Source organism: Scomber scombrus, chromosome 7, assembly GCF_963691925.1.
Source record: "Scomber scombrus chromosome 7, fScoSco1.1, whole genome shotgun sequence".
Lineage (NCBI taxonomy): Eukaryota > Metazoa > Chordata > Actinopteri > Scombriformes > Scombridae > Scomber > Scomber scombrus.
The window spans coordinates 5,417,961-5,437,800 of NC_084976.1; the positions used below are offsets into that span (position 1 = coordinate 5,417,961).

At 42.0% G+C, this 19,840-nt stretch overlaps 2 protein-coding genes across 2 annotated transcripts; one reads left to right on the plus strand and one right to left on the minus strand.

The window, feature by feature from the left end:
* Nucleotides 1-1,807: 1,807 nt before the first annotated feature.
* Nucleotides 1,808-14,868, minus strand: spag1b (sperm associated antigen 1b). Its single transcript, XM_062423342.1, has 18 exons — nucleotides 14,723-14,868; nucleotides 14,300-14,459; nucleotides 14,065-14,187; nucleotides 13,912-13,982; nucleotides 13,600-13,712; nucleotides 13,388-13,493; nucleotides 13,057-13,187; nucleotides 12,814-12,920; nucleotides 12,368-12,503; nucleotides 10,925-11,383; nucleotides 8,903-9,002; nucleotides 8,308-8,460; nucleotides 7,524-7,681; nucleotides 6,134-6,275; nucleotides 5,028-5,154; nucleotides 4,600-4,758; nucleotides 3,482-3,793; nucleotides 1,808-3,300 (listed from the first exon to the last, which is right to left on the minus strand). The coding sequence occupies exons 1-18, from the start codon at nucleotides 14,866-14,868 to the stop codon at nucleotides 3,172-3,174; spliced, it is 2,832 nt and encodes a 943-aa protein (XP_062279326.1). The 3' UTR covers nucleotides 1,808-3,171.
* Nucleotides 14,869-16,273: 1,405 nt separating this feature from the next.
* Nucleotides 16,274-19,170, plus strand: fbxo43 (F-box protein 43). Its single transcript, XM_062423078.1, has 5 exons — nucleotides 16,274-17,082; nucleotides 17,214-17,963; nucleotides 18,277-18,379; nucleotides 18,565-18,759; nucleotides 18,922-19,170. The coding sequence occupies exons 1-5, from the start codon at nucleotides 16,274-16,276 to the stop codon at nucleotides 19,168-19,170; spliced, it is 2,106 nt and encodes a 701-aa protein (XP_062279062.1).
* Nucleotides 19,171-19,840: the final 670 nt, after the last annotated feature.

Genomic DNA, 19,840 nt, shown 5'->3' on the forward strand with positions numbered 1-19,840 from the left:
AATGTATCATTTTGAGGCCCAGGCTGTAAATCCAAAATCACTTCAGCACTAAAATCGAGCCGTAACGCAACTGAGATTCTCTTTACGTGGACGCACACTCGGCTGCAGTCCCTTCTTTTTTTGGGTTCAACAGCTCTTCAGCGACTTGGTAACCACTCTTGGTTTGCTTTTAGTCCTAAGATGATTTTGGTTTTGCTCGTTTTGTTTCTGTGGAAAAGCTTGTGATGATATGTTTGGGAGGGGAGGGAAGGGGAGGGGAGGGTGGTGAGGGGTTGATGGAAGCAGATTTAAAGAAAGCGGTCTCTGGAAGGCCGCGGTTGTCGAGATAATGCTTAAAGTCATTATAATACCATTAACCAATGGGTTGGTCAATTCTGTGAAATTGTATAAAGAAAAAATGTTTGGTTTTTTTTCGTCCTCTTCAAAGGTGATTTATTCAGACTGATGGTCTCGCCTCACCGAGTAAGAGAGAGCTTTGATATCTTTCTTTGTTAACTCATGGTGCCTTCAAGAAGCTGTTTGTGTTCTGTTTGTCTCTCTTTCTCTCTCTTTTTCTCTCCACTGTGTCTTCAAGACTTCAAACAAACAACAAAAAAAAAAAAAAAAAAAACCAACAGCAGCAACTCATTCTAGATAGCAGAATGTCTGTCTGTGTAGGAGGGGACGCTTTCATGGTAATTCATCCGCTTACACGACATACTGTGGTAGACATGGTAAATGAAGACTTCTCAATTGCCTACCAAAGACAGCACTCAGGCTCTTGTTGAATCTTATACCTTTTGACTGGTCACCTGTAAAGACAACGTACGGTGCATTCCTTTTTACGCCACAAGGGGGGGATGAATGAATGAAGACAAGAACCCAGGATGATGCAGACACGCAGACCGCTGTTTTTCATACACGCTTCGTAAAAAAAAACCGCTACGCAAAATGAACCGAGGCCGCCAGAGAACGGCTCGAGGCACCTGCACTGTTACCTGTATTTCTTATTACATCGATGCTCCGCAATGCACAAGGTTAATAGGGATGCATAGGTATGTTTATGGGTTTCTTTTAATTGATTTGTCCTCTTTCTGTTGCCAATCTGGTGCTGCTGAGCAGACTTGAAGTCGGATTTTTTTTTCTTTTTTTCTTTTTTAAAAATTCCCCCAAGCCTGTCTTTACTGCTTGGTGGTCCGCTTTATTGAGACCGCCGAGTCAGCTCAGGTGAACCTCTCTACCAGGTAGGTTAAAAAGCATCTTGAATGGTATTTTCAACCCAAAGTCTGTTAATGAACGAACACTCAGTTCGGTTGGGCGGATCAGGCCACATGCTGCAGTCCTCCTCTACCCCCCCTCCTTCCCTTCCCTTCCCCCCATTAAAGCAACATGTCGTTTTGTGTGTGGCCCCCCCCCTCCCTTCCTCCTCCGGTTTCTGTTTCTCAGTCATCACCAAAACTCCAGTCGCTTGATCCTAATTTGAACACTAGTGCCAGATATAAATGCAGAATGGCATAAGGTATTTGTATATTTGTTTGGTAATTTGCTTTACTTATATGCGTGTAAATGCATATCAGAAAAATAAAAAAAATTATATGAAATGTTGTCATCTTTGTTCTTTTTCCAAGTATTTCTCAATTATATAATTTCATCATACCATAAAGAAGAGAAGCTTTACATTGTTCCAGTTTATTGTGACTATTGAACACAATTTTTTTTTTTTTACATCTCTACTGAAATATAATATTAAAACCACAGTGAAGAGAATCTGTGGAGCATGTGAAATTATTGCCTCTTGCCCCCCCCCCCTCAACTCGTCCCCCCCGAACTCAATTTGGTACATTCATGTAGAACTGATAAAACATTGGAAAGACTGAATGGTTTGGATTCAGGCAGTCAAATTCAATAATTAAATACATGAACAGAAGATCTTTAAATTAGCAAATAAGAATAAAATACATTTGAAAAAAAAAGTAAAAGTGAAAATACAGTATATGTTTGATGTATGACGAGTAAATCCAAGCCATTTATAACATTGAATAAAATCTACAGAATGACAAATACTCTCTCTTGAGGAGTGTCCCCAAAAAATATAATATAAGATGACACCCTACTCTGAAATCCAAGGCACACATCTCATAAAAGATGCTGCTGCTTCTCTCCAGTGTGTCGCACATCTGTACACATCTGTACACATCTGTACGTCTCAACTGCTGAAGAGGAATGTGCAGATGTCATTGGCCAGCGGGCTAAATTTGGTAAACAAACTAGGGCGATAGTGACTTAGTGTCGCTCATTCTGGAAAAGACACAGACACCGACCTTTTAAGAGTTGACTTTACAATAGAATGAAGATCTAATTGCATAGCTGAAAAACAAACAAAAAGAGCATCTGAGTCATGTAAGCTTCCTAAAACACTGTCAGTAGATATCAGCTCATCAGAAAGCAATAAGATCGCCTACATCTTCCATAAAGATAATTCAGTACATACAGTCGAGATAAAACTGTAACTTTATCTTATGGTTCGATCCTGCCGCAGGGAACATCTTAATTAGCTGAGTAGCAAATTAGCTCATTCACTCCTTTCCTAGGTAATACTCAGCGTGCATTGAATATCATTTCTGATCTTGGCTGGTGTCCGCCGTGTCGCTCTGACAGCAGCTCGCTTATCAAGCGACTGCTATCAAAGCACCGACAGGGTTCAAGGACCAGAAGAACTGAGCTCAGTGCGGAGAGGGTGAGGTGGGGAGTGTGAGTCCTGTCCTGAGCAAACGCAACTACCTGTAGGGGAAGCACTTGCCAGTAGCATTATGTAATAATGTACATTGGACCCTGTTTATCAATACGCTAAAGTGAAAAGGTCCATAGTACCCCAATTTTGTGCTTGCTGTACAATGCGAATGTGTTAGTGGTGGTACAAAAGTAAATCTGCATAGCAAAAAATGTTCTGGAGGAGAAAAATAGAGTCCTTATACAGTCACTTAAACATATACAGTGTTAAATCATTTACAGCACAGATCAGTACAGTGAACGTGACTCAGTTCCATTGTATTGCTCTGGGGGCACATTCTGCAGCTTCCTGCCTTTGTGTACTCAGTTCTTGTGCAGTGTTTTGCATAGATCCAAGAGTTGTTGTAGTGGTCGCAGCAGCTCATGCAGCAGCAGCAGGGAAGCGGGGGACATGGGGGAGGGTCAGATGTATTTGTTGGCCAGGTTCTGAACATCGTTCTTCGTGAACTCCGTGCTCTCTACGGCTGACAGATGCTCGAACAGCTGAGTCATGTGGCGGCGCTCGTCCTTCTCCAGCAGCATCAGTACGACCTGTAAATAGAGCGTATCATCATTTATCTGCAAAAGCCCAGCTGCTGTGGAGAGAGGACAGATTACTTATGAAGTGATAACATCATTTATTAGATGTGGTGCTCAGCATGTGAAATATCTTTTTTAGATTGAAGGTTTTTTGTGAGTGGCAAAACTTTGAAGGTGAAGTCAACTCTCTTACCGAGAACCTGTCAGCAGTGTGCAGGTGGTTGAGGTGTTTGTAGACCTGGTTGGGGTCTTTCTCCAGGAGGTGGGAGTCTAGCGCTTGCATGATAAAACTGAGCTTGTGCGCGTCCAGCTGAGAGCTCAGGTACTGTGGAAGCACCTCTGGATTCATGGAGGCCAGCAGCTCGGCGCAGGCAGCCACGTTCCCGCTGCTGTGAGCCGCGTTTAAAGCCTGGCCGAACTCGTAGGCGTTGGTCGGCTGGAGGTTGATGATCGTGTTGTCCACGTCTGGCTCGGGAACGGCTGACGTTTCCTCGTCATCCTCCACCTGGGGAAGAAGATAAACAGAGGTTATAAATGTAGATTTATATAGGGAAAAAACAGTATAGACTTTGTTAGAGAAATGCTCAAACAATGATTGTGTAGAAATAAATCAGATCAAAGGTAAAAGACTGTGGATACAATAATGTGAGGACAGAAATCTATAGAAGACTACAAAAGAATACAACTACAACTCCAAAGAAGCATTGAGATACAACACACATAGTTACACATCCATCAGACAGAGTTACATTTTATATCCATGGAAGTTGTATTTATGGCTAAGTCTGATATTTTCAACTCCTAAAAGATGAGCTACTAAATGTAATATAAAAATAGCTGAATAGTGATGGCACTGGCATATATTGAAGGGTATTTTCTACAATTCTGTTTCCGGCTGGGCAAGAATCGAGTGTATTTGCTGCCAACGAATGCTTACAGTTTCATATGTGAGGCTGAGCAAAGAAATCAAATCATATAGTTTATAGTACATTCCTGCTGTTGGAAAACCAAAATAATGATCTTGAGGTGACTAAAAGCTGCTAAAACAAACAGAATAGGATGTTAATTGTCAGCGGGTTCTGCTTTTGACAAAACCAACCCTCTAACAATACACTCAGTCCTTTAATTTACTTTTAAAATATATTCCTAATCTGATCTAAAATTTGACAGCTATTTCTTTTGCAGCAGATGTTTAATACTAGAAGCCTTCAAAATGTGTCATTTTCAGTATGACCACTAAACCAAAATCAGGGGATGTTGTCTCCACCCTTGGTTGTAATATTCATTGTTTTTAAAAAGACGTGTATTTACCTCTGTGATGGGGACTGTCTTCCTTTGTTTGGTTGGTGAGGCGTTGGCCAGACTCTGTCTGAGAAGCACTGTCACCTCCTCCAGCTCCTTCTCAGCCTCCTGCACGTTAGGATCCTGCTGCAGCACCTCCTGCAGGTCAGAGCTGCACGCCAGGTAGTCCTGTTCCAGGAAATAAGAGACAATACTGATCTTGTGTGTGTAGAAGACTGTTGATAACCATTTCATTAACAATAAAATACATTTTTTGGGAGTAGTAATCGGCTAATATGTGAATTCAAAAGAGAAATAATGAGCCCAGTATGTGCAAGTGACATTAATACAAAGCAATTAATCATTTAAAGGTGCTTGACAACTTTAATTTAAAGCCTCTTTGACACAAAACAGCTGTTACCGGTGAGCATTAGCGTTTAACGGTCAGCTTTCTTTACCTTGAGGCCTTTGTTGGCCAGTGCTCGTCTGTAGAAGGCCTTCTTATTGGTTGGCTCCAGTTTCAGTGCTGCATCACAGTCCTGCTTGGCCTCCGTAAATCTCTCCAGCTTCAAGTAGCACAGGGCTCTGCAAACACAAATATACACGCACGTCACTTGTGATTTTTATTTTTGTCACCAGCAGCTAATCTTATTTGAGGCGTGACTAAAAGGTATCATGAGTTTGTGACTCATCGGCTGTGAATCGGGCATGATAATAGAGGCTTGAAAGCATGAAAACGATTATTTTCATATGAAGGAGATGAGACAGGAGATGAAATTAACATTTGCTCTGATAGATTTTCTCCTTGTTTTTCTTTTTTCTTTTTTTTTCAATCGGCTGTCAGCTTGTGAGCCTGACGGTCTCGGCAGCTGTGCGTAGGTTCAGGTGTTTGCTCTGGCGTGGCTGTACATACATGCGCAAGCCCTTTTCCGCAAGCGGGGCTCAACATACACACGCGAATGCAAACACACACAATAGGGAAATCATTCACGTCGGCATCAGCATTTCCTCTGCAACGTGATCGACAATCTACCTGCTATTGTGGAAAGAGAGCAGGGGAGGGCAGGATGAAGTCAGACCTGCCTGCCTGTGCCTGTGCCTGTGTGTGTGTTTCAGTCTAGATGGAAGATAATACAGTTGGTGGCTATAAACGGAGTCGTGATAAACAGCGCCAAAAGCAAGCAGCTGTTTCCTGAGTCGCTCTGTTCCAACTTTACCAACAATACGAACTAATTTACTACCACTGACAGACTGACGACTGCTCGGGATTAGCCACAGAGCTCAACGTGCAGCCTGGCAGACGACAGCTGGGAATATCAGCCTGTTTGAGTTTCACCGAACGAATGATTCGGATTTTCTGGCACTTTTGCTGACATTCCTGCTTTGTACGGTGACAAATCATGACATAAAATATGATAGAGTAGTAGAGTATCAGTCAGAAGAGAGTGAGGAACAGAAAGTGAAAGACGGCTGGCTGTGTGTGTGTGTGTGTGTGTGTGTGTGTGTGTGTGTTTGTGTGTGTGTGTTTGTGTGTGTTTGTTCAAGCTGGGGGTGAGTTTCTAACCTGTTGGTGTAGACTGCACACTCTTCTGGCTTTAGCTTAAGGCATTCTGTATACTTTCCCAGAGCATCCTGGAATTGGCCTTTCTTCACATACTCATTCCCCTCTGTCTTCAGACCTGTAAAACGGACTTCTGCTTTCCTCTCTGGAAGACAAAATAAACATGCTTATTCACAATCCAGCCACACTCCATCAACAATTCTGTAATGTGGTTTAATTGACCTCCTTTATTCCTGAGAAAAACCTCACACAAGGATTTACGCCGTCGCTGTAATGCTCGGGGGAGGGTTTAAATCCTTCAAATTAATGCTGGGCTTGCTTGGACGTGAGGCAGCGAATGTTAAGTCAGCAATCAGTCACAGTGTGGACTAAGGGCCAATCAATCTGCTGCAGTGTCTTCTGGGAAGAAAAACTGTGCCAGCCTATTCTTTCATTAGTTTAAAAATAACAGCTGTAGCGTGGCCATGGGAATGAAGAAACTGCACGGTCAGCGAACAGAGGTGACACGTTCACTTATATAAAGATTAGGCCTTTAACAGCTCCTTTATATCTCAGGGTGACAATGACAGAAAAGGAGAACAGTGAAAGTTTTAAGGGTCATAATTTACCGTTGATTTTAATCCATCCTGTCTATATGGTGATGTCGAGCAGTAGTGGAAGAAGTATCCTGATACTTTATGAATGTAAAAGTAGCAAAGACTGCAATGTAGAAATACCTACCTGAGTAGAAATATGTACTTTTAATATAAACATTTAAAGAGCTTAATGCAGAAAAAATAGTCCCTGTGGGTGTGTTACTGTTATATAATATAGCATTGGATAATTATTACTAATGCATTCATGTTTACACATAATTTTTCTGTCTCATTTGGTTGACGAGGAGTTAATTTTAACTATGTTATATACTGTTGTGTATTCTAATATATATAAATGCATTATATTTTATAGATGACCATATTCTTTGTATGTAAATGCTTAATTTGTGATACTAGAAACTGATTTCAAGCATGAATGTAAACTACTTTTTTGTCTTTATTGTGAAGCACTTGGTGACATCTGATCTATAAAGGTACTTTAAAAATACATGTGACTTACTTACATGTGACTTTTATGGGGGAGACACTTTTAAAACACTGCTGTCATTGAGGCATTTCCTAACTCAGATATAAAGTGAGCTTTAGAGAGCACATGGTTATATTATTCTTCTGTCTCACTTGTATTTTTTTAATCCAGATTTCTCACTGAGATCAATTTTAAGGATTTGTACTGTGTTATGTTGAAATTGAATTGCACAAATACTTCAAACCCCAGTTCACACGCTGAGTAATCATGTGTTTCTGTGGATAACTTAGAGGAGGTTCTTTTGATTTAAAGAAGAAAAAAAAACACAAACCAGCATCCATGGCGGCTTTCTCTGCTCGTGCCTGGAGGACCTCGGCGCTGGGTGGCTCCTCTCTGCGGTGCTGCTGAGCCGACAGAGGCACCAGGGGAATGTCGGGGAGCTGCTCTCTCCACTCAGTGCCATCCTGCTCGATCAGCAACCGGGTGATCCTGCAGAAGGAGAGAGATCACTTAATACATGGATGCTATTGATAAACATGCACATACAGAGTCACACACAGCACACGCATTTAAGACTTTTCAGCTGCTTGTGGAGTGTTATTTTATGCAAGCGTCTAAGTTTAGTTTCGCGGATACTATATAAGGTCAAATACTGATACTGCTCCGGGACACAAAGCAGCCAGGTAAGTTTCCGTGTTGCGTAATAGAGAGAGGACATACAGTCTGAGAGCCATAATTAACCTCTAGCTGGAGCTGCTTCTCTACAGCAGCTCAATCTGTTAACAGCTAATCACACTTTGTGTTTGTACATTTGATTTGTGTTCTTTTGATTCTATTTGCTCAAACTATGGAGATTATTTTGTGTAAGGCAGACACAATGAAATCACTAATTTCTCTTATTTCCTTATCTTAAGTCAGCTAATAATATGATGTGTCACTCATTATGAAAGTTAATAGCAGATATACTCTCATCATAACTGCCTTATTCAGTCCAAATAAAGGGCAGTCACAGTCATGACTCGTGACCACTGTAATATTGAACAGTTTGAGCCATTCAGTCAGTTTTGCGTGTCAGTGTCGTCTTCACAGCTGAAGTGAGAGGTGACGGCTAATACCTGTTGACGCTGTCGTGTGCCGCCTGCACGCTGATGTCTATCTGCAGGACAGTTTTGTAATCCACGTAGGCCTTACGGTAGCGCTCCAAAGACTCATAAGCCATGGCCCGGCGCAGGAGGGGCTTGAGAGAGAACGGCTGCAGCTCCAGGGCTCTGGTTGGTAAAAATAGACGTAATGAGACGGGAGCAAAGGATCAAGTCTGGGTCCTTTGCTGCAGATTCCGGTGTCCTTCTGGATCCAGCACTGTATGTGATACATTTCAATGGGGCTACAGAATTCTGTTATTTTATAAGTGTGTACATGTGAGTGTGTTAGTGTAAAAGTGCTGAATGAGAAGCTTTTTCCTCCATTTTCTGAGTTTGCCGCTTATAAAACCGCTTCTAAAGAGATTAATCTAAAATCCCTTACAACACACCCCAGAGCAAATCCCCTCATAAACTGATAGGGATCTGCTACTGAGGTATGCTGAATGACAATGCTAAAAAAATAAATAATAAAAACAGGACCAAACATGAGGTGATAATTGTGAAATCTGGGTCAGAGCCACAGCTAACATTCCCACTCATTATAAGGTCAGTAAACAGATGCTCTCACCTTGTGCAGTCCTGTATGCATTCTTGACTGTTGCCATCTTTCAGGTAGCAAGCTGCTCTGTTAGAATACAGAATACATAGATCCTCTGGACTATCAAGCCCTGCATAAAAAGAGACAAATATAATCAATATCACATAAATCACACTTTAAAAACACAACTTAGAAACAACACATGGATCTTACACTGTTATACAGAGTATCTATACAAGTGGCATCATCTTAAATAGACTTTAAAGACCTTATTGGCTTTTTATGTGTTGTATGAATCCTTTATAATATTTAAAGGTTGCTGCAGAATCAGACACTCAACATGTTCTGACCTGATGCAGATGCTTTGCTCAATAATGATTATAGTGGAATGTTTGTTTTGTTTTGAAATAATTGGTTTCTGTAATGACTGAATGAAGACATTTTCTTCCAACTTCCAAAACCACTTAATGGCACAATACGAACCTGCAGTTAAACTTCTTCTTGCACTTCAGATTGATAAATGGAATCATTTTAAAGCCGCGTTCACTCATACAGTACATTTACAATGCAACTCGTATCTTTTCATCTGTACTTGTTATCTGAGATATGACGCTGCATTCCACACAGGTTAAACCAAAGATCTTGAACTTGTTGTCAGGACACATGATAGGCAGCACTTTCTTTTACACTAATACATCACTGTATTCCTGTGTTGTTATTTTACTGTAGTGACACCATGATTTGGCTTGTCACCTCCAAGATATTTATTCCTATATTTGCTATTCTCTTCACTCCCCAAACAGGTAGTTCTAATTTTCATTATCAGTGTAAGAAAAGGCAAATGAGACAGGACTGAATTCTCCACTACACTAAATGCTCTCAGCTTAGCATGCCACCTCATCAGATGAAATCAGATTATGGCTGATGACACAGTAAAGCGGTGTCCGTGATGATGATGTCTCAGCAGCTTCTCAGGTGAGGTTACTGTGACAGTAGAGCATGTGCAGGTTGCACTTACAGGTGTAGAGAACATAAGATGACTTGTGTGAGTCTGAAATGTCCCATTTTTGACACTGCTCCATGTTGACGTGGGTTTAAAAGGGTTCACGGTGTATCATCTCCGTAGTGTGTTTGTATTACACGCAGCTTTCACTACACCATTCAGATGGTAGACCTTGGGATGATGCTGATGTCCAGTCAATTTAATATCCAGCAGCACAGTAGGGAGTAAGAACATGATGGCAGTGCACCAAAAAGACTGTGTGTGTGGATGTGTGTGTGTGTGTGTGTGTGTGCGCGCGAGGCCTGACAAGCGGCACCCATCCATCCCATCGATCAATCCCCTTACTCTCTCCCTCCCTGTGAGAATTATAGCTGCGGTCGCACAGATTCAATTTCACAGTGAGTGGTTAGCAAGTCATGTGACCTGGAGCAGACCTGAGCTGAGAGGCTTAGCGCCAGGCTGAAGCTAAAACTGAAAACACTGTCCATATACGCCACAGCAGCTACATTGGTGACGCATTGCTCCGGGGACCAAGTCACTAAACACACAAACATCCCAACATTTAAACTCCTGTGCAGCTCTCATTAAAATATTTGGAAGCATTTCTACACTGTATGTACACTAATGTGAGCTGCTGATTGGATGCTAGCTTTCTGCTGGTTAGGTATTCAAATGTGATGTTTTGTGATGGTTTGTTATATCCTGCAGTGAGATAATACAAATAAGAGATAAATGGATGGGCTGCCATTGTAAGAGCAAGGTCATGACCTTTGATTTACAATTGTAGCGGCCAGATACAGGAGACACCAGGAAGCTATTCAAATTGTGGTGAGACAGATTATGAAACATTAGTCAAGTTAATCTACAGGCCCTTGCTTAGTGTTATAACACACTAATAGTAGTCTAAAAGTTAAACATTCTGGCTCATAATTTACTTCTCTTCAATACAATATGTCAACCATTCATTCCACACCATGTGACTGAACTACTGACCACCTCAGACTGAAATCATAACAACAGCATCAACCATGAGGGCTCTTGAAACCTACCTGATTCTGTATAGCCTTGAATGGCTTGTGAGTATTTCTCCAGTGCATCGGCAAACTGTCCGTTTTTAAACAGCAGGTTCCCTTCATTCTTTAGCCGGGACAGAGGTAGAGGCAGGGCTCCGCATGGGGCATCGAGGTTGACAGTTTGTGCTGCACTTCCTCCAACAGGAGTTCCCTTGCTGCTGCCTCCGCTCTGCTCAGCCTGGTTCGAAGCTGTCGAGCCCCTCTTGCCTGTTCCATTGGCTACCTTATCCTTGGATTCCTGCCCGAGTTTGTACTTGTCCGAGCTGCCTCCCTTGCCCCTCCAGTGTCCATGGTGGGAGTTGCCGGACTCGCTGTGAGGACCCCCGTCCCCTCTGCCGTGGGGCTTCTTTTGCGCGTTACCCATGTCTCCCCTTTCGGCAGGAGCAGCTGAGCTCTCCTCCCCTCCCACAGGCTGGCTGTGTTCAACCGGACAAACTAGAAAAGGAGAGGGAGGGAGAGGAAGAGAGAGAGAGAAAGAGGGAGAGAGAGGGACAGAGAGAGAACAAGAGAGAGAGGTATGGGGGAGGAGGGGAAGGGGGGGAAGCACACCCACAGGAAGCAGTCAGCGTTACATCACAGTGGGGGAGGGTTGGAACAGGCATGACACAGAGCCACTTAAAAGAGGGAGTTCCAGGAAGCAGCTACTCTCAACAGTGAATTATGAAAGTCCTGGGTGGGGGTGGGGTGGATAACACACATAGGCACACATAGTATGTCACATTTACCCCGAGGGGGACGAGGGGTATTTCCTCTATCTATATTACAATAGTGTGGGCTTGTGGGGGAAAATTACTTCCCTTCTATTACCAGAAATCCTCAAGCTACCTCACCTCACATGTTTTGTAGAAATAATGAGTGGATTAGAGAGCAAATCCATAGCCAGGCCTCTACAATGGGGACTACATCAAGCTTTACGATAGTGTGGTGTAAAAATACAAAGCTCTGAATATTAAGTGTATGTTGAGCAAGCTCTCATGTATAAGCTCTTTTGCTTCTGTAAACCGAGCTTATTCAGCTAGTTTACCTACCAGAGACTTACAGATTTGCCCCATTTAGTTCTTACTTTAGTTTGAAGTGAATTTTAAATCAATTGTAATCATTGGTAATTACTGGCTTATACCTCACTATGCACTGCATTGATATAACAACCATTTTCAGGCTTAACATGTTGAAACACATGCAACTGGTTGATTTTAGTGCTTAATTTTACCTTTAAAAGAGACTAAATTAAACTGTCCATGTTATGTTAAATATAGCTTGGGGAACATTCAGTTCATTTAAATTGAACATACAATTAGAAATGAGCACTGGCTTGTTTATAGTATGTGTGTGTGTGTTTGTGTGTGTGTGTGTGTGTGAGTGTGTGTGTAAATCAATTATCGATATTGATTTTGAAGGCAAATCTCAAACAAATCTCACCCGTCTGCTCTGCTTCCAGCTCGCCGATACTCTCGTCCTCTTCCTCTTCCACTTCTTTGATGAGGATTTTTTTGCCTTTGCTTTGCTGTCCTGGTTGAGTTTCTGTCATCCTCTTCTCAGTTTCAGTCAGAAGTTGCTGCATTGCAAATAATTCACACATAAGAACAATGTGGCAATCAGGATATAGATAACTGAGCTAAAGTGAATGGCCTGTGTGTGATTGTACATAACAATTCCTAATACAACAGTGTGAAACATGACAACTAAATTAAACACAGGTTGAGCCCACCTTTTAGCAAAAAACTACTGTAGAACTACATCATTTTCCATTTACAGCAATGACAGACACATGATTTTATAAATACCTGCAGCAGCTTCAATCTGTTTTGATCTCACACAAATACAGTGACACCTAGTGGACATACACTAGTACTACAGTTACCTACAGTAGCTGCAGCATTGTGCGGCTCTTCCTTAAGCACCATCCTCAGATCCTCAACAGCCATTTGGAAGTTGCCCATGTGCTTATGGACAGTGGCACGACGTTGCAGGGCTGAGGATAAGGACATAAATGCAAATTGATGCTACTGCACTGTAGAGTTAGAAATGTATGTGACAAGACAGCATCCCAAGTAAACATCATATTTCTGTTTTATATTTGATAAAGTGCTACATAAATGGAGAAGCACCTTTCATATTGCCTGGTTCCAGTTCCAGTACTCTCTGGCAGTCCCTCATGGCTTTGTGCCAGTGCTTGAGATTGATCTCTGCCTGGGCTCTGTTGTTGTACGCAGCCACGGTTGACATAATGGAAAGGCTCCTGTAATGGAAGGCCAAAAATAAAAACAGACCTTTCTTTACAATGAGGTTAATGGAGAAACACTTGGAGGCAAATGGTAAATGGGAGTGAAATCGGACTTCAATGAAAGACAGCAGGGTAATAAAATGCCAGGCAGGAAAACATAATCTCCCTCAAGAGATGTAAACTGCTTTCTTTAATCAATGTTTTAAGAGCCTTACCTGGAATAGTATGCTACTGCCTCTTCGTAATCGTGTGCTCTGAAGGCTTCGTTGCCTTTGTCCTTTTCACGGTTTGCCAGGACAAGCTTCTCTTGTTGTGTCAGCACTGGATGTATTACAGACACCACACATTTTACACACACAGTATATCGCACATACGTAAACTACACTTATTGCTTGTCAATAACCATAAAATAAACATAATGCAGTACATGAAGTATCCACTTGAGTCTTGACTTTGGGGTATCCCGTGTTTACAATAGCAGGTTGTTCATTTCTCACAATGTTTCCATCAATTCTCTCACATTCTTTTTCCACATCGAACCTAGAAATAGAGAGGAAGATATTTAGCTGTAAAGTCTTCAACGGTTCAACTGTGGATTAATTAAAGAAGCTTAGCTAAGACCTTTTTTACAAAGTGAGATTCTTGGGAAATGTGTCAGATACAGTGCCTGCAACTGCTGAAACAGTGTGTTCATTCTTCTGAGTATAATGGACAAATGTAGCTAGACAAAATGACTCACTTGTCCCATTCTTGATAATCACGTGGGAGAGCACGTTTGGAGGGATTCCCGTTTGATTTTGGATCTGAATTCTGTGATTTAAAAAGACTTTGTCATCTTCCACACATAGCTATACGAAACATGGTTATGTACATTGTAGGAGATGAGTTTTACCTGGATAAGTGGAACAGAGTGATTTGACCCTCTAACAGGTGGCATATTTTCTTTCACCATATCATCAAACACTGGCTGCTGTTTTAGTGAACTCTCTGTCTTTTTGGTTTCTTCTTCCCACGTCTGTAAAGGGAAAAATATTCAATATTCAGATGCTTCTGACTAATTTGAAAAGAAACAGCGATGTAAAGAACAGAAGGCAGTAGGCAGGATTTATAATATAAATACACTATACCTTCAGTTCATCAACAATTTGGCTCCACTCCTCTGCAGAGATGCTGGCTGCTGTTGCCACAGGGTTTTCCTTCCAGAGTGCTCGGCTCTTAGGGTCCAGTTTCTCCAGGTGACTCTCACAGAACTTGATCAGATGAGGATAAATGCCCTCATCGCCAGACCTTTACACAAAATAAGACAATATCTTCTGAAAGCCTGAATTCCCAGCAGTATTTTCAGTCAGGATCATGCGGCTGTATTGTGTGCTCTATTACCCTTCGGAAAATTGGTGATAATTACTTTATGTACTCTACTTCCAATATTGCATATACATTTTTACCATGATGATGGAATGACGAATAAACTTGATGTGTGGGTAAGTGTCCAAAACAAAGGTATAAAAACAGTTTTGCCTCATCTCATTTACAGCTCACATGACTTTTACCTCAGTAGTCTCAAGATCTTCTCCAGGTATTTCACATCTTTGCATTCTTTAATGTAATCATAGTCCAGGTGCTCCACAGGAACCTTCCCACTGTAGTCTACAGAGGTGGGCTGGCTTTGAAGGGAGACAAGTGCATCCGCACTCATGGCTGAGAAGAATATTAAACAGATTATATCAATATTTGGCTTCGTAATTCTGAATGATATATCACTTTTGCTAAAGAAATAAAGTTAGCTAATCCTAGGTTTACGGTAATTTAGCTGGCATACACGCTATCTTTACGAGAGTGAGTGTGATGAAACGTTATATATTCCTATCATCTGACAGAACAGGATCATTTTCGTGTAATTATGGAAACTTAAGGGAAACTTTACCTGCTGCAGTTTGGCTCTGAACGCTGGTCTATAAAAGCAGGGACTGTTACTATGGTAACTGTACACGGAAGACCAGCGATACGCCAAAGCGGAAACACGTCATACGCTCCACAGTGGGCTCCAAATTTGAAAACGTGGCCATTTAATGAACATGTAGAGTAACAACGACAAGGACCAACAACACTGCAGACAGCCCACGCCATTAGACCCCTGTTCTCTTGAAGTAAGTGTTTTGTTTTTTAAATGACTTGTTTAATACCAAATGCTATGGTTTTATGCAATTTAAGACAGTTCGTTTGGCACTATTTTATCTAATGTTACTGCGCGGAGTTAAACGTACTACAAAGTGTCACACAAGCCTACCTACTTTAACTCGACATTATATTGTCAGTTACCGCGTTAATATTATGACATGTATGTATTTTAGTGTGGGAAAAAAAGCAAATAGATTTTTAGGGAGACGAATCCCTCCGTACAATAGACTAGACCACTCAACTAATTAACACAGGTGTTTACACATCACGCTAATTGCTAAAACAAAGACGAGTTCACTTTTTATCTAGAATGCAGTTGATAGTGTTTTGTGTATGTTAACGTTGTTGTTTCTGCTTAAGTTAGTTAGGAAACTCAGATTAAGCCTATAAATAAACCTTCGGTTATCTCCACTAACTTTCATGTTAGTTGTTTTGGGGGTAGCTTGTATGAATACCAGGGTGTTCAGTGAGCGGAGGGTCGGGCTCGGCTGTTTGGCGGCTACAGCTCGCTTTACAGCGGCATCACACGCGGTCTCATAGCAACGCTGCAGAAACAGCTGAGAATGTTTGGTGTTGAACCAGCTGAGTCCTTTCACAGACCGCTGAGCTGCACTGAGCTGCACTGAGCACGATTAAGAGGCGTCCTGACACCCATCATCTGCCTCAGCTTTGATTACAAAAGTGAGTCCAACTTGACTGCACCTACTTAGAGCTTACAGTTAGGACAGGTCACATTTAAATAGCTAATGGTCTGTAATTTAAGGTTTGACTAGATAATGTAATGGGGGCATACCAATTCTACCCTCCTCCAAATCCTCATTTAATGCTGTCATGGATACTCAATGCCATGTTTGTCAGTTTTCTTTGAGGAGTTTTATTTACTTCTTTTTTTCCGTCTAAGGTCAGTTGACATCATCAGGAAAATGCAGTGCACTCCTGAATCAAATGTCTATCACGACATCTGCAAAGGCCCACACTGTTACGACTGTTCTGACAGTGGCTACTCAGGTTTATTCCACAGTCCACAGAGCATCAGTGGAGCAGACTCCTGTAGGTCTCTGTCTTCAGTAGACTTCAATGAAACACCTAAAGAGAACATCAGGCTTTCTGTCACACCTAAAGAGAGGAGCAGAGATTCAGTCAGGTATGTGGGTAAAGACTCCAGAGAGGCACAGTCGCCATCAGCAGTCAGCTGGTGTGAAACTCCTAAAGTATACAGGAGAGAGGCCTCGCTGCGACACAGACATCTCATGTTCAGACCCAATGCAGATGTCAAAACTGACAAAACAAGATCACCATGCACCAGAAGGACTGAATCATCCATCAGTGTGAGGTCTGAACACTGGCTCAGTGTGTCGTTCGAATCTCTGGACACTGGGACGGGGGCTTTGCCGTCAAGCACTTTAAAATTGGAGCAGGACCTGCCGTTATCTGGTAGGAAACGTCGTCTCCTCTTCTCTCAGGTGAGGACCTCCACTCTTGAAGATGGTAAACTCAACTCTGCTCAACTCCCCAGTTTAGCGAGACAAGTTTCACTCTCTGATGCGGATTTCAGCGCGAGCATTTCTGCCTCTGATCAACTCAATGTCGAGACTCCACGCTTAAGTAAATTCCTGCCTGCCTCGTCTAAGGAAAACACTCAATCACCAGCCAGCGGTGTGACAAATTACTTAAATGGCAGCTCAAGTGTCTTGCGCACACCGTCATCTTCACATACACCCAAATACATCAGGTAAGTGCTTTTTTTTCACATTTGGCTTTCTAAAATTTAGTAATACATTTCCCCAACTGATGAATAAAGCAGTGTTCTCCACATTAACTGGACACCAAGTCTGAATTAACTCCCTCCTAACCCCCCAACAGGTACGCATATGAAGACAGTGGTTTCAGTTCCCTGACGCTTGATAAGTCCCAAGACTCCTCGGTGGACCATGACGGCTCTTTCCAGGAGCTGCTGCTCTGTGCCTCCAGAGGAAACTGTAAAACCCCAAATCTGGCAGAGGCAAAGCGGCGCTCTGTTTTGCAGCGTCAGCACAGGCTTTCTACACTTAAAGAAGGGGGCTCCCAGTCTGAGGAAGACGTGACGGACCGAAAGCAGGAACATAAACACCACAGATGTTCTAATGAAGATGAGGTTTTTGCAGAAAGTGCCACTCCTTGCAGGGTCCTCTCTGTTAAATGTGCTAATACCCTGACATCTGATGGTTTGGCCTCTGCAAAACAAGACTATGCCACCCCACTAAGAGCGACTACAACCAAGCAAGAAAACATGACGCCTATTAGCACAGCCCCTGCTAATCCAGTTGTAACTCCTCTTAGCAAACCCCCAGTCAATCTCTCTCTGACTCCAGCCCTGCAGCTGGTTCATGCTATGTGCCAGCAGAAGGCCCAGATGTTTGTTGGCCAAAGTCCTAGCCTGAAGGAGCAGCTGAGGTCCACAGCAGCGCTTGCTGAGACCCCACTGACGTTCAGGACCACTATGCCTTTGGCAGGGCTGATCGGTAGGAAGATGGGTCTGGGGAAGGTGGATATACTCACAGAGCTGAAGAAGAGGAACGTCAGGCATATCCTGGCTGTCATACTCAGCCACCTGACAGCTGAGTGCATCTATAGGTGAGGAGTTGGCAAAGTCGGCTCTTGTTGCTCATATACAAATTTATTTTTGTGCATCTAAAATTCTGCGCACTTCAGAGATTTCAATTTGTTATTCAATAAATCAACTATTACTTGTGACAGAAATTCTTAATAACAAGCAGAACATTCATAATATTATCAAAAACACGTATACATTTCCTTTGTCTGTTATGACTGTTGAGTCTGACTATCAATTAGATCAGATTGATAAGTAGGAGGACACATCATCAGTATTAGCAGTGCAATGAGTGCTAGTAAGTATTTTTCTCATGCATTTGTTTGTGTTTGACAGATGTGGACAGGTGTGCAAGAGCTGGAATGAAATCATCCGGAAGGACAAGCGAGCGAGCTTTAAGAGAAGAATTCATCTGAGTGAAATGGAAGCTTCTCTGGAGGTAGATTTTCCATATTGGTTAATATTGCTAAAGGTGGCCAATGATATGAGTCTTGTGTTGGTACAGCACTGTTGCTTTTGCCATCTGCCTCAAGCAAGTATTTTCTCGTAGTTGTTAAAGTAAAATCACATGGAGGTCAGGTCAATTGTTGGTATATCTTCTAACTTCATGCTGTTGTCCTATAGCTTGGTGGTGATGTCCATGTCCCTGATGCTGAGACCAGACTGACCATGCTTAAGAGGTCAGCCCTCAAGACTGTTCAGGCCCAGTCAAGGACCTCCAGCTACTGCACCCCGCAGTCAGGAAATAGCACTTTAACCCCATTACAGCACAGCATCTTACATTCAGGCAGCAGCAGCAAACGTGAAAAGTTTCTGGAAGTGAGTTACAAAACCATGAGATCATATTTCATATTTGGTTAAAATGTATGTACTAATGGGAGATTCTTATAAAGCTTATTTAAAAAATTGCTGACATAAGTTCACATTTTCACAAAACATGTACTTGATGTCATTTTAATTAGTTTTTCGCTTTTCTTTCAGGTTGCCAAAACCCTCTTCAATGACGAGTGCCTCAAACCTTGCCCTCGGTGTCAGCACCCTGCAAGGTGTCACTCAGTGAAAGGGGAGGGTGTGTGCAGCAGTGCTGATTGTGGCTTCCAGTTTTGCACGGCCTGCTTATGCGCTTTCCACGGCTCTAGAGAGTGCGGCAGCCTGTCTGTCGGCCGTCGCAAGAAGGACACACTTCTTCCAGGAAGTGCTCAAAGCAAGCGGAACGTTAGGAGACTATGAGTCCAAAGTGGACTACATTCCCGTTTGCGATGCCAAAGTCACTTTTGTATTTTTGCTGCTGAATGGTGAATGGTCTTACCCATGAAGCAACTTATTTGTAGCCAGTACAAGAGATCGATTCTTGTACTCGTCGATGTGTCTTTATGCTCTTTATGCTTTTGTGCCTATCTATGTACTGTATTTTTCCAAATTTTTCAACACAATTCTTACTTGTGAGTTTTTAATTATGAATGTGGAGGAAGTCTCACCAGCAGATGACAATGAACTAAGCTGCTGATGTGCTTTTTTCATACACATTGATCTGCTGTACAGTGTTGTTGTTTTGTTTTTTTGAATTCCCGTATGAGATCTTCAACTTTTACCAATGTGTTTTCAGATCAGTTTTAAAATAAATTTGATTTTTTTTATATACCCGTATCATTGTCTTTCTCATTTGTGTTTTTTTCCTTTTTTTTCTGGAGTGTCTACGCCAATCTATACATATGAATTTCTTAGTGTTTGGTGCCATCTAGTGGTATGACCTCACCTTGTCATAACTGCACCAGCAAAGTCATTCTCTCATGTAATTTTACTACATACAATAAAATCTTAGATGATTATAATGATGTAAATTCTGTTTATTAAAAAAAGAATGCATGTAGTTCTCAGTTCCGTGACAGGAAGAACTACA